Source organism: Rhinolophus sinicus, chromosome 15 (assembly GCF_057876585.1).
Source record: "Rhinolophus sinicus isolate RSI-liver-muscle chromosome 15, RSI-T2T, whole genome shotgun sequence".
Classification (NCBI taxonomy): Eukaryota; Metazoa; Chordata; class Mammalia; order Chiroptera; family Rhinolophidae; genus Rhinolophus; species Rhinolophus sinicus.
This window is the reverse complement of record NC_142515.1, coordinates 40100855-40116421: the sequence shown is the minus strand read 5'-3', so window position 1 is coordinate 40116421 and position 15567 is coordinate 40100855. Positions and strand designations below refer to the sequence as shown.

The 15567-nt window shown below is 37.6% G+C and overlaps 2 protein-coding genes across 6 annotated transcripts in view; one reads left to right on the top strand and one right to left on the bottom strand.

Annotated features, from left to right (window-relative positions):
- LOC141572933 (uncharacterized) overlaps positions 1 to 15567 on the bottom strand; it is a 36409-nt gene that overhangs the window by 8971 nt on the left and 11871 nt on the right. The gene's annotated exons all lie outside the window — the stretch shown is intronic.
- MRLN (myoregulin) lies at positions 413 to 15034 on the top strand. Of its 3 annotated transcripts, XM_019731825.3 has the most exons (4): positions 413 to 3936; positions 5251 to 5362; positions 12347 to 12461; positions 13918 to 15034. In XM_019731825.3, exons 3-4 carry the CDS (start codon positions 12383 to 12385, stop codon positions 14076 to 14078), a joined length of 240 nt encoding a protein of 79 aa, XP_019587384.2. In that variant the 5' UTR covers positions 413 to 3936; positions 5251 to 5362; positions 12347 to 12382; the 3' UTR covers positions 14079 to 15034. The 3 variants fall into 3 exon arrangements, with proteins under 3 accessions (XP_019587384.2, XP_019587383.2, XP_088648121.1); XM_019731824.3 differs by lacking the exon at positions 5251 to 5362 and having other exon boundaries at positions 415 to 3936; XM_088791995.1 differs by lacking the exons at positions 413 to 3936; positions 5251 to 5362 and adding an exon at positions 8809 to 10926.

Below are 15567 nucleotides of genomic sequence, written 5' to 3'. Positions count from 1 at the left end.
CTTTGTTTGAATGAACCTTCCTGCAAGAAGCCAGTCTGCCTTCCGTAAACAAAGCTGAAGTTGCATGGGACGCTGTGCACCCTGCTAGGTAAACACAAGAACAGGCTCTGTCTCAGGCTCGCGGTATTGTAGATGGATGTTTGGAGTCTGGAACTTGAGGAACGTGTCCTTCCACTGCTCTGAGGGCCCTTGGAGGGGCTATGGCTTTGGGAGAAGGGAATGTGTTAGCTCTTGAATTTTGTTTGAGGATTCACTTAGTTTTCTTGCTATCTTCCTTGACTCCTTCGTTCAACACACATTTATCAAGCCAGGTTCTACTTAATAACAAAAACTCAAAACAGCTTCTTGAAATGAAATGGGGGGGGGAATCACTTGAAAAACTTCTTGAATACATCATTCCATAGGCTGTTTTTCATTTCTTATACTCAGTGGCAGTTTTAAACGGCACTTGGGAAATTTAAGAAATAAACATGAGAGATCCGCCTCCAACAATAAAAATGGGTCTTCGAGGCAAAGCACTTATGTTTGTATAACACATATTACATCAAAATGAATGGAATAAAAGGAATTTGCCAATGTGAGGTGGCTTCAGGTAAGACATTTTTATTATTTTTGGTGTGGAAGGCCCCAGATGGTCAAAAGTCCTTCTTCCCCCTCCCTCGGTGCCCGAATTGTCCTTGGTCCTCTTTATGGGTTAAGAACTGTGCTGGGAGGGGCAGAAATTTGATCCCTGGGAAGGGCCCATTCCTCGGATTGCACACTCAGTGGCGTGTGTCGAAAAGTGCATAAACTGGACACCTGACGACAGAGTGTCAAGTCCCCCCTTTGGCCACTTGCTTGCTTGCTGTGGCCCTGGACCAGTTCCTCAACACCTCTCGGCATCAAGAGTCTAGGTCTGTGCCTGATATGTAGGAAGTGCTCACAAACTCCTTGTCTTTCTGTATCTTACCCACCCAAATTACCTAAACCAGAAATCTGGGCAGTGGCCGAGACTTCTTGCAGTCTCTCCCCACCAATTCTAGCCCGGCACTGAGTCTTACCAATTTTACCTACTAAATTCCGCTGAATCCTGCTGGTCCTCTCCCCTCCTGCTCCAGGTCAGGTGAGTCCTTCTCACTCTTGGACGGTTGTAGGAAATAGTTTCCAGCTGCTTTTCTGGCCTGAGATCCTGCTCCACGAACCCCAACTCCACAAATCTTTCTAAAGGAAAGCTGACCATATCTCACCCCTGCTTAGAATAGAATCGCTGGTCCCCATCTTGCCGCTAGGATGAAGTCTTGAACATACTAAAAATAGAAGCACTTTGACAGTTCTATTGTGTTCTAAATGTTCCCCACGTGTGAACTCACTTAATCCTCGTGACAACGTTACAGGATCTTCAGTTTGCAGGTGAGGAAACTAACGCAAAGAGAGGTTAAGTACCTTGGTCGGAGTTAAACTGGAAGTAAACGATGAAGCAGAATATTAAAGTTGTTATGTGTCCTTGCTTAGTCTTAGTTTTATTTCTGGCCACTTCTACCTTGTTCGTTATCCTCCGGTCATGCAATCTACTCGCAGCTCTTATCCCACCCATATCTACTGCCCTCCTCCCCATACTTTTGCTCCTGCTAATAGCTCGGCCTGGAATGCCTTTCCAGGGCTGGCTTCTTGGCAAATGCCTACCTCTCCTTGCAGACTTTGCCCTGGCATCGCCTCCTTCATTGGATACTCTTCCCATCGGTGTTGCCCTTGTCAGCTCTGTGCACACCTCCAGATATCTGAAGGGCGACTTTGTGTTAGGAATGAGACAGATCTAGACGTGGTCCTCAGGATCTTACATTCATTTAGGAAAAAGAGGCAAAAAATCTGGAGCAAAACCTCATGAGCATTCCAGGAAAGGGAAGCAAAGGGCACTTTGGGACATATGCCAGGCAAGGAGTCCAGCCTGGGGTGTGGGAAAAGCCCGCCCAGAGGCGGTAATGTTGAAACTAGGAATCTGTGCATGGAAAGAAATTCACAGTGAGAAACTAGGGGAAGGAAAGGTTTGCTAGACAGAAGGAATGGCATTTGCAAGCTCAGCGCCAACACGCGGTGGGTTTGGGGAAATTGTTGAGTGTGTTTATTTACTTGTCTCTCCCACTTGGCTGAGTTCCTTAAGGATGTCAAATCCACTCTGCCTGGCTCAAGGAAGTTGCAGGGGCCATTAGACTAGAACCCAAACACTGGAATCTCTGGGCCTCTACCTCCCTATTTTTTAAATATGAGACTTATGTGAACAGACTGCTAAAGTCCTTTGGAATTTCTGAGATTCTATGAACCACATAAGGAAAAAAAGGCAACCAGAGGGCATCATTCTGAGAATTGAGAGTCCTGCGAAGTTTGGCTTGTAGACACATCACTCTAGTGTTTGTTTTGTTTGGCACATTGCATTCTCAAATAAGGCCACATTCACAGGTTAAGACCGGGGTTTAAGACTTGAACATATCTTTTGTGGGGGATACAATTCAACCCACAACAGCTAATACATGGTGGAGTTACGGTTCTGAGCCACTCCCTACTCATCTGCAGAGTGGAGTGTTCGTGCCCCAGGAACTGATAAAAGTGACCCACTGGGAGTGTTAAGAAAATGTTTATTCTTAAATTTTCTCTTTTGAAAATGTCTGTTTTTTGATGCACATAGTATATTTACAATAGTCCATGAATATGTTCTATCAAGACACATACTTGATATTCAGTGGATACTCAAAAATTTTAAATTGATCTAAGTATTAAAAAAAAAAAAATAAGGCCCTGTTCCTACTCTGCTCCCTCTCGCCCATTTGTAGACTGGTGGTCACTCTCTTTTTGACAATTGCCTCAGCAGAATAACACTCCACTGTGTGAGGTCTGTAGTGAGGTATTCCAGCCTCCCCACCCCCAGCATTTAGTTGAGAAAGGGTTTAGTTTGAAAAAAGAACAGCTGCCAGGCCTGGGCCAGGGTGACAGGCAGCTATAACCTTAAGAAGTTGAGGCAATTTGACAAGCATTTGCTCCCTTCAATTTATATCTTTATATATTTCAGTAACTTGTGTCTAATCATCAGTTTCCTTTTAACGCTTCGTACACAGCCAGTGTTTAATTCAATTTAGGTCTGAACACACACTGTTAATGGTCCGAACAATTTGATACCAATTGCTGAAGGGAGGGGAGGCATAGACTTGGACTTTTCTGTAATACAGCTTTTCAGCAGAGGAGAGCCATGACAAACCAGTAGCTGGTCACGATTACTCTTCCATTCCTTGGATTTCAATGCTACAGCTTCTCTTTGATGTGTGATACAACCCCAAGGTCCACCCTCTTCCCTGGAAGATACACGTGCATACACTTCCAGGAATTGTTTTGGGATCCTTCAGAGAGAGAGGCTGATATTCTCACAGGTAAACAAATCTCAAAAAGACTGATAATGTACACTTGAAGGTCCATTTTTATAGATATGAAATATGGGGGAAGTCAATGGAAGCAAGGCAAAAATGCATAAATTTGAGAAGATACTCAGATATCCGTGAGAAAGCATTGCTCAGAAGAACAAAGGATCGTATAGCATGAAATGAGTTATGTCCTTTTCCAAGAGAGTTAAACACTAAGGGTATTTTTGTTAGTTGATGGTTGAACTCTTAGAACATTTGACATAAGGGTGCATTGATTGTGGAGGGGCTGATCCCCGACTCATGGATTATTTGAGCTCCTGTGTGGGCCTAAGTATATTTTTGTCATAATTTATTCCACCTGTGTCTGTCAATTCCTTCCCACTTGCCTCCTCTTGTGATGGTCTGGCTCATGTTTCTTCATAAAGCTCTCAGCCAGTTATTAATAACATCCCAGTGACTCTCCTGATCCACCTAGGAGCATATGGTGTTTTTCACAGAAGAGAGAGATCATCTCCTTGACTTTGGACTTCGCCTACTGAACTCCTGAACAGTAAGTTTTGGCTTTTAAAAATCATGGCACTTTCAAATGTTGACGTAGGAAGAAAGTGTAGCATGACACTTGTTTACTTCTAGTACAGGAAGAGTTAGTAAGTTAAAACTTAGACTCATAAAGCCTATTCTCCCCCTCTCCCCCCTCCCTACACACTGCATTTCAACATCTCCAATTTTTATAAGGCCAATGATAAGATAGATTAATGAATGAGAATTCTATTCTTTCCATTTCCTTCTGACTAAATAAAGACAGGAAGAGAAGAAAGGATTTAATAATATCAAAATTACTTGACCAAGACTTGTTTCCTCTCCAAATAGAGGATTTCGTGATTTCAAAGATAAATTTCACATGTGGACAGTATCTCCAGGGGAGTGTTGGACAGGCGACTTGGGCGTTTCCATTATTGCATGTCTGAGATTTGGATCAGAGAGGGCACCTGTCTGGTCCGGCATATTCATTGCCTTCTTGTTATTTTAAGCCAAGGCTTTGTCTTTGCAGCCTTTTTGTAATGGTTGCTTCTGAGAGTCTTGCAAAGTCAGTTACTGTGTTTTCTTTCTGGAAAGGAGGACCCTGACACCCAGAAAGGCCAATGCCCAGCTTGATCCTCGTGAATTGAGATGAAATCTGACACTCCAGTCCTTCTTTAGGACTTTGAACTGATTCGGCTTTCTACTTTGGTTACGGATGTTCCATTCCCTTGAACATACGCATCAGGCTTCTAGATAGTATGTGTAAGGGAGGCGCTGCAGTGAATTGGAAGGAGGCTGGTATTGAGCCCTGGCTTGAGCCACTAGCAAGTTGTGTGACCTTACACAAGTACTCAACCTCTCTGAGCCTCAGTCCCCTTGTTTGTGAAATGAGGGTCGTCACCCATTTTACAAGTGGTGGGGTTTACTAGTAATGTATATAAATGGCCAAGTACGGTAACATTATTTCAGAAGTCCCTCATTTGAATTTTTCCTGAATTTTCTTAATCGTCTCTCATTTGTTTCAAATTCAAACCTAGAGCCTCCAGTGTGGTCTTGGATGAGAAACATTAATCAATTGTAGAGACAATAATTGGCTTTTATTGCTTTTAATAGCTTCATCTTTAGGATGGTGTAGGCTGTGTGAATGCTGAGGATGGGAGCATTGGAGGATGGTTTATGGTTTGCAGTTCAGGACATTAGACTATAGCTAAGATCAACGATGGTGGTAATCTTGTAAAAACAATTTCAAAGCAAAAGCTATTGTTTTGATAAGCTTCCCTGCTCTACTATAATCAGCATTCTAAAATTTTTCTTTTGGTTACATGCTTCTGTGTTTCCAAAGGACTGGTTCGTCACCTTGCTGGATTCAATTCAGTGTCTGGATGACTTAGAAAGGACGGTTGTCTGAGAGCAGACCTGCTTCCCAAAGTGTCACCCTGTTACTCAGAGATAGGGTGAGATTTTTGTTTTCCTTTACAAGCTTTCATTCTGTAAACATGTATTTAATTCCTATTGTGCGCAAGACACAGTCCAACTTAGCAAGGGATCGATCAGCTCTAAATACAGAAGATAGAAGTCATCTCATGATACCACTCAGAAGGGGCTTGTCCCGTGGTACATGAGAAGTGCAGACAGGGTACTGTTGGCCTCCCACAGGGCCTTCACAACCAAAACTTATTTACCAGAAATGGGCATCATTGATCAGACTTCCCCTTGGAAGGCTATCCATTCTTGGAAAATGATTCAGTGATTTTCAGGGTTCCTCCTTGGGTTCACCTTCTAAGTAGAGAGCTTGTGGGGCATAGAAGAACAGCACCTCAGTCACAGTTCATCCCCCCCCCCCACCACCACATTTGTGTGTGTGTGTGTGTGTGTGTGTGTGTGTGTGTGTGTGTGTGTGTGTGTTGAGCACCTATTTTGTTCCAAGCCCTGTGCTAAATGCTGGGAATAGAATTCTGCCTAAAAGAGGTCATCGACTTTCATTTAATTTAAAATTGTGTTCTTCAGCCTAACTGTCTACTTTCTCAGCTACACTTGATTCCAAATAGCATTTAGCTGGTGTCAGATATCAAAACCTCAATGGATAAAATATCACCACCAGTGACTTTATGTAGAAGAGAGTGTATTGCAGGGCGAGAAGGTAGTTTAAAAGGTTTTGCCAAAGGCTTTTGAGAACTCAAACAGGTCCAGAGAGTCTCTATTCTCTTCCACTCACCAACCCCAAACTTGAGGTGACAATTGTTTGGATATATGAGTTCTGCAGATGTAAAACAAAAACCTAAAAAACACCCTCAGTTCCAGTTCTGCTTCCTCATACCATGGAAGGACGATCGTTTGGATGGCATCGCTGTGTTGGGGCTTCCTGTTGAAACCTGGCAGGACTGGTGCCCGGTCAGGGCTCTGGGCAGTCCCTCTGGCCTTGTAAGCACTACAGCTGTGATTCATGGAGAGGGTTGGGGAACTTGGCAGGGAGAAGGTTGAAAACATTTTGATTATTTTGGTTCCAGAATATTTCTTAATGTTAAGTGCCCGTAACTGAGTAATTTATGTCTTGTTAGGGATAATGTCCAATCTCCTATTTGGGGCAGGAATGTGATAGCGGGTAATCTCAGCCTTCAGGTCTTGGTAGTGGATAATTAAGAGGAGATGTTTGTTCATGCGTAGGGAAATTGTTTATTTTAGGGCCAAAATATTTACTTAAAAGATTTGAGGCATGGTTGCAGATGCTTGGGAAGGCCCAAACTGGACAGGTGTCGACATAGGAAGAAAGCATGAGAGGTACAGAAGAAGAAGAGAAGATTTGGGGCCCTCCTGCTCCTCTGGGGGATCAGGGTTTCCTCTCATCTATCTGAGTCACTATGTGCTCAAAGAGAAGCTGGAAAGTATAATTCATTCAAAGGGTACCATCTAGGAGCTAATATGCTAAATGATAATTAATAGTAATAGTCACCATCACGTATTAAATGTTTACTTGCTAGGCACAAGTATTTTCTCATTTAATTCTTACACCACCCTAAGAAGTAGGTACTATTATCATCATCCCCATTTTAAAGAAGTGCTGAGGCACAGAGAGTTCCTGTAACTTGTCCAAGCTCTCATAGTAAGTGGCGGATCTGAGTCAAACCCTGTCAGTCTGATTCTAGACCCATTTCTCAATCACCATATCCTAGAAGCTTTCTTGTTATTCCTCTGTCCAGCTAAGTTTATGGAGGTCAAGGGGAGGAACTTGTCAGTCATATGTTGATCAGTGGGTAGATAACAAATTAAGAAGAACCAAGAATAAAATTGCACATAGTAAAAGCTAATAAAAAATAGATTAAAAAAAACTGTACTTTGAGCTAACCTCGTTGCTTGACAGTTAAGATCCTCGTGGTGGTTTGTGAATGTCCCATTTACAAAGAGCAGATTGTTTTGATGTGAATAAATTAACAACGGCTGCTATAAAGATATTCTAGCAAATTCAGGGTCACTGGGCCCAGTGTGGTCACACTGTAAGACTGCCCATCCCCCTGTTCAACCAGCTGTTCACATATGCAGAAACGAGCCAGGGCTGAAGAGAAAGTGTGGCCATTAATAATTACATGTGGATATTTTCATTGCAGTACAGTCAGTTTCCATTGTAATACAGATCTTTTCAAAAGTGACTTTTTATTTGAAAACATTAGTAAATCCATGTAGTTGAAAGACGGTGGCATCTGGGGACTGGAGTCCTGGGTTAGTGGTATCTAGGCGCCAACATAGAATACTGAGTAACTGGGCAGTGACTCCATCTCCCAGTAGCACAGAACCCAGCCTGGCACATACTAGACCCTCAATAAACGGCCATTATTATACTTGTACTTTACTTAAATGACCTAGTAAGCAAAAAATGGACAGATTTCAATTATGTCTCATTTTTCAATATGTGTCTCTAGGGAACTCCTGTCAGTATTATCTTGACCATTAGATATTGATGGAAACAAGAAGTAGGATTAGCACATTCTTGTCAAAAAAGAAAATATTTTGAAATGTGACTTGTTTTTAAGACTATAAACTTGAACACAATGAAAAGTGTTTTTCTTCTGATTGTAAAAGAGACTTTGCAAAATATGTTCTGTTCTTTGTCTTGACCAAGAATTCGTGCCTAATAAGCGGAAATGGTAGAAGTTGAGAGAAACTGAGCAAATGGTAATGTCTTAGTACTAGGAATAATTTTATATAATAGAGGTTTTTTTGTTTGTTTGTTTTACATTGTTCTGTGTTTGCCAGGGGACCAAGCCATTTAGCAAATGCACTCTTCTTATGGTCTCAGAAGCAGAGTTGATTTGAGAAACTCTGTTTCATATAAACACACAATTGTAAAGATTTTAAAGGCAAGAGCCTACAAGCTGATGTCAGAGTGAATAACAGAATGCAATGAGGTTCAGCTCCCAGAGACCAAAGGATACTACTACCGTGTTTCCCCCAAAATAAGGCCTAGCCGGACAATCAGCTCTAACGCGTCTTTTGGAGCAAAAATTAATATAAGACCTGGTCTTATTTTACTATAATATAAGACTGGGTATAATATAATATAATATAATATAATATAATATAATATAATATAATATAATATAATATAATAAATATAATACAATGTAATATAATACAATATAATATAATACCCCGTCTTATTTTACTATAACATAAGACCAGGTCTTTTATATTATATTATATTATATTATATTATATTATATTATATTATATTGTATTACTTATATACTTATATAAGTAATTACTTAATATAATTACTTATATAAGAAATATAATATAATATAATATAATATAATTATAATTATATTACTTAATATAATTATAATATAATATATAATATAATATAATATAATATAATATAATATAATATAATATCTGGTCTTATATTAATTTTTGCTCCAAAAGACACATTAGAGCTGATTGTCCGGCTAGGTCTTATTTTTGGGGAAACACGGTATGCTCCATTTGGCTAACTTACTTTCTGGGATACCGCTGTTCAACATTCCATAAACAATGAACAGGTCAATTTGAATTAGATTGTTTGGACTCTTGATGGAGTCAAAAGAAAAAAATTAAGACAAGTTTTAAAAGCTAGATAAGAGTGTATTCATTCTATTTTTAGTATAACATTCTAGAAAATAATAAATTGATTCCCAGTGCCTTCTGGAAATAGTTAAAAGAAAGGTAGGTAGAGGCTTTCAAATGGGAGGGGAAATTATTTGTAGTCATCTGAAATTTCAACATGAAATATATTTGGCCCCAAACAACCTAGGATGTCTTATATCAGAAACTGGAAGTGATGTTACTTTAGCTATGATTTTTAAATACTACATTCAACATAAGACCATGGTCTTGAGATAGTCATACTATATATGAGATCTGACAATTAAGTTTGTGAACTCATCCTAGAAAAAGTGCTGCATAGCTCATCGCTGAATCACTATGGTCACCTTCGAAGCTCCCCTTGGAAGGTACTCACTAATGCCATTGCCTAGTCCACCCTTCAAAGCAATTTTGGAACTCTTTTTCTGGAATGGCCATCAGAGCTGTCATCATATTATCCTGTCTTTCTCTTTGGGTGAAGAAAGAAGTCACTGGGGGCCAGGTCTGGTGAGTAGTGAGGGTGTTCCAATACAGTATTTGTTTGCTGGCTAAAAACTCCCTCACAGACAGTGCTGTGTGAGCTGGTGCATTTTTGTGATGCAAGAGCCATAAATTGTTGGCAAAAAGTTCAGGTCATCCAACTTTTTCACGCAGCCTTTTCAGCACTTCCAAGTAGTAAACTTGGTCAATTTTTTGTCCATTTGGTACAAATTCATAATGAACAATCCCTTTGATATCAAAAAAGGTTAGCAATATTGCTGCAATAAGTTCACTAACTTAATTGTCAGACCTCCTATGTTGTAGCATACGTTTAGAAGTGTCCTAACTAGTCTGAAATGTATTTATATTTTTGGTATATGTTTTATCCAATAAGGAATATTTTTTTCTTGAAAGTTGCTGCCATTAAACAGTTTTGCCCCAAAAGAATGTCCCTACAATCCCAAATAAAAAGCACTTGATAACCAAGCTTCTAGCTAATGTAAATCAACGTACTGCGATGCTCATAATTTTAATCGACAGTAAAATCTGAGTTTGTTTGTAAACTTGTGATGATACAATTTGTGTCCTTCCAATGATTTAGATCTACAAGCAGATCAAACATCGGGAGAATTAGCAAACAAGAATCACCCACATCTTTGTTTCTCATGTGCATTTTGAATGAAACAAGAACATGTTCTTTCACAAAAGAGTACATTTACTACAAAAGACCAGGCTATAATCATTTGCTAAATGATTGGTTTGACAAAAATAAAATCAGTATACATTACTTTTAATACAGGAAGGAAGAAGAAGACGAGCAACTATGGGAGTACTTTCTTTAGTTTTCTAAAATTGTATAAGCAACACGCTTTTAAATGAAAATGTGAAAAATGGAAAAAGCAAGGAGAAAAAAAAATCACACATCGTCCTTCCACCCAAACTCGACTACTGTGAGCACTACTGATATTTGTAGTTATTTGTTTTCTTTGTTTAATATTTCAAATGTGAAGTCTAACGTACATACAGAAAAGCACATAAAACTTCTCTTTACAGTTTAACAAGTTAAAGTGATAGCCAGTGTAACCACACACAGGACAAGAAAGGAAACATTGCTGGAAGCCCCTCTCCCTGCCTATCCGTGCCTTACCCTCCCTAAAGTCACCACTATCCTAATTTTATTATGTTAGCCAATCCCTTGCTTTTCTTGATAAATTTACCACGACACAGTTGCCACCCATGCACTCATATATGCACCCCTAAACCATGCACTTGTATTTAAAAAAAATTAATTATAGTTGACATACAATATTATATTAATTTCAGGTACACAAGATAGTAATTCAACATTTATATATCTTGTGAAATGATCACAATAAGTCTAATAATCCTCTGTGTTATCTGCCACGACCTAAGATTAAGTCAGGTAAGAAATGGGTTTCTAATTCACTCTTCAGTCCCCACCAGTTGTCTGGTCTTTTCCTCACTTTCTATTTCAGTCTCTCTGTCACAGTACATAGTTATTATAATATTAATGACTAAATTCCCTATGCTGTACATTATGTCCCTGTAACTTATTTTATAACTGGAAGTTTGTACTTCTTAAGCCCTTTCCCGTTTCTTCTCCATCTCCTTACACCCCTCCACTCTGGCAACCTACAGTTTGTTCTCTGTATCTATGAGTTTGTTTCTTAAACCATGCACTTTTAACTTTGTTTTTCTACTTTACATAAATATACTTAAACTGTGTTTTCTTATGCACTTTGCTTTTAAAATTTTAATATTATGTTTGTAAAATTCACCCGTTTTTGTATGTACTGTAACTTAATTTTCATCATTGTATAGTATTCTATTATATGAATTTACCTATCGACCTACTAATGGGCATTTGGGTTGTTTCTAAATTGAGGATATCACGAATGATGTATGGATATTTGTCCTGGTGTGGATATCCATGCATTTCTTCAGAGTGTATACCTAGGAGTGTAACGGGTGGTCATAAAATATGAGTTTTAATCATATTTAAATATTTTTACAATTTTCTAAGTAGCGTTTCTATTATTTTATAGTTGTAATAACCATCATTTTATGGATAAATAATCTTCCATTTGTGAATGAATTTTATAGCCTGGTCTTTTGTAATGAATTCTCTCCCCCATTTTCTAATTTGTTCCTAAAAGTGATAAAAAAAAAACTTACAGAATTTAGAGCAGACATGCAGTCTCATGAGTTATGTGCTCTTATGCAGACATAGAAATTTTGTGTGTTTGTTTTCGTGGTAGATATTGATGCAAATATATTTAAAATAATTTTTAGGGAATTTCTAATTGTTATATTTAACATATAATGTGTAAGTTTAAGGAGTAATACATATTGACTTGATACGTTTATATTGCAATATGATGGCCATCTCTATTTGTATTTTCATAATTATCATTTCTTCCAGTATTGGAAACAATGAAAATCTAGTCTCTTAGTGAGTTTAATGTTTATAATAGTTGAATTGTCTATAATCACTGATTATGTATTAGGTCTCCAGGACTTGTTTATCTACTAGTTAACAAGTATGTGCCCTTAAATAACTTATCTCCCATACCCCCCTGGTGAATTGTTGTTTTAAAAGTGTGGTGAATATTTGCCCTGCCAGGAAAATCCTAGAATTCAGTTTAACCTTGCTGTTAAAGGTACAGTTTTTAGCTATACAATTTTTCCCAAGTCCACTCTTTACATCTCTGTCCTGACTTCTTTGACAGTAATTTTAGAGTTTCTCCATGCAAGCTCCCTGCCCCTCAACTTCACACACTACCTCACTATCCAGTAAAACCTTTTAATGTGCTTTGACCCAGGAACCAAGGTTGTTGCTAAGAGACCGCTGGTGCTGAATGCACATTGTTCTAGCAAAAGCAGACAGGGAGAAAACCAAGGGGCAGTGTTATCTGCCACGACCTGGGATTAAGTCAGGTAAGAAATGGGTTTCTATTCACTCTTCAATCCCTACCAGTTGTCTGGTCTTCTCCTCACTTCCTATTTCAGTCTCTCCCTTACTGTTGATGGAGAAAATTGAAGATACCCCTAAGAGCACAAACAAAAGAAATATAAACTAGACGCTGAGATTATAAGAGAGCAAGAAAGTCACTTTGCAAACCCATGTATTATCCTTACCCCTTGTTTGTGTAACATACGCAAAAGGAATTGTTGAGTGTATGGGCAAATTCACTTTGCTAGTGACTGCTGTGTAATTTGGGGCACATCATTCCCTCTTTTAGGAACGGGGCTTGTTGTTACAGAAATTAATCAAGATTACAAAACGTGGGAGAAAATGACACTTGTATAAATCTCATCTATCTCCCCCTCTATTTTTTTCCTCTCTTAAAACTCAACCTGCCTTTATGGCTTTTGACTGAAAATAACAGAAAATGTTTTCCTACCCCAATCTTTGTGCTTTTTAAAAGTATTGATGCTCATTTTAAGTTGAGTGTATATAAGGAATTTGATGTAACCAGTTGAAAATAATTTGACTTATTTGACCTTGCATTCCTGAAAAAGGAGTTAAGAATGGTTCTAAACACCCTACCTGACTAGCATTTGGTAAAATGTTACAAAAGTGTGCTAAACCAGCCACAAATTGATACTTTTAAAAATTTAATAATACTTTTTAAAATTCCAGCTATTTTTTAAGCTGTTTCTTAACACAGAAATGTGGAGGAAATTAAGTGATTGATGTCTTATTAAGTGACCAGAATATGAGAGAGAGGATCATGAGGAAAGATCAAGAAAATGAAAAAGATCTTTTGTTGTTTAATTTACAAAAATGTTTTCACCTGCCTTTTTCCATATCTTGAGATTCCCATTTCCTGGTGATATCTACAGTACAGATTAGAAGAATGTCAATTTTACTTAGACCATTGTAAAATGATGTAAATTACTTAGATAAGTTTTGAAATGACTTAGCAGATAAAATCATAAATGACTTGGCAGATAAGACTTCATAAATACTGACAACATGAAAACAGAATAGTTATTCCAATAGTTCCTTGAGCTATTTCTTTTTTAAAAAATTTTTCGATTACAGTTGACATCAGATATTATATTAGTTTCAGGTGTACAACATAGTGATTAGACATTTATATAACTTGTGAAGTGGTTGAGCTGTTTCTTTTAGAAAGAAAGGCAAGTTTAGCATATAGAAAAATTTATGATTATGACATAAAGTGGTCAAAATGCATGGATGAAAAATATTTTGATTCATTAAGGAGAAAAACATTTTAATTCATTGATTATGTACAAATATGTAGAGTTCTACCTGCAAGATGTTTCTTCATCTCTATTTCTTTACAGTGCAAATACCATATTGAGTTTAAAGAATCAGAATTATAAATATGTTCATTTGAGGATACTTCTCTCTTTCTTCCCCTAGGGAGAAGGAGCCTCCTGGATATGACGTGTAAAAACTGGATATTAATTTCTACTACTACCCCCACAAGTCTGGAAGATGAAATTGTGGGAAGACTTCTAAAAATTTTGTTTGTTATCTTTGTTGACTTAATGTCTATTATATATGTTGTTGTAACTTCTTAGAAAACTGGCTTCCCTTACTTTACAAGTACATTTCATATTGAATTCCTGTGAATAAAAATGTGTAGTTCAATATGTTGAGTGATTTAAATTTGATGACATCTCTAATTATTCTAGAAACCAACAGGACATTATAATAAAAACAATATTGTGTATTGTTCAGTACTTGATGGTTTAGAAAACATTTACATAAATTGATGTGGAATTTTTTTCCTCCAAAATCTGCACTACTGAGTCATAAAAGGTCTTGACTTTTAACATGATTGTTATTTGGTATGTTGACTAAAATTTGTACATGCAATTATGAATGAAGTTGATTTTTTAAGGATGAATACCTATGTGAAATTTTATACAGTTCTAACATATTTTCAACACACCAAGTTTAACCTATAATACCCTTTTCATATGATATACCAGTAATTTATACTTATTTTCTTATAAACACATTTCATCTGTTTGTAGGTAGCAGTAGGTCATTTAATGTAAGGTTCACAATAATCCTAAAAGGCAGGTGTTTGTCATCCCCATTTTACAGATGAAGAAACTGAATCTTGGAAGAATTATGCAACTTGAGACCATAACCAGGAAGTAGCAGACCGGGTCTTGGACCTTCACAATCCATGATATTATGTCCTTCCAAAGGTAAAATAGTAAGACAAGTGTGGTTAAAAAACAATCTGTAGAGATCAACTTTTTTCACAATGTTTTATTCAAGACTGTGTGGCTGTATTTTAGTACATTAGCCCCCCCTTATCCATGGGGTATATGTTCCAAGACCCTCAGTGGATGCCTTAAACCTAAGATAGTACCACACTCGATATATAATGTTTTTTTCTATACATACATACTCATGATAAAGATGAATTTATAAATTGCAGTAAGAGATTAACAACAATAACTTAAAATAAAATAAAATGATTATAACAATGTACTGTAATAAAAATTATGTTAATGTGGTCTATCTCTCTCTCTCAAAATATTTTATCGTACTGTACTCACCTTTTCACTAAAAAGAAGCACCTTACAGCTTCTCTTTGACACATCCAAAATTACCAACATCACTACCCTTGTGCTTTGAGGTCATTATTAAGTAAAATAAAGGTTCCTTAAATACAAGCACTGCAATACTGCAGCAGTTGATCTGATAACCAAGACAGCTACTAGTGATTAACGGGTACGGGAAGCGTCTACAGCATGGTACACTGGACAAAGGGCTGATTCACGTCCCGTGCAGGACCACTCGAAATTTCATCACGCTGCTCAGAGTGGCACACAATTTAAAACTTATAATTATTTATTTTTGGAATTTTCCATTTAATATTTTTGGAACTTGATAGACCCTGGGTAACTGTAAGAGCAGAAAGTGATACTATGGATAACGGGGGGAGGGACTACTGTATTGTCTCTGTTTATTTTCTTATTCCACATTTTTAAATATCTTATAATAAGAGAGATTGTTTATCTTTTTCTCACACCCAGTTTGACAATGCAT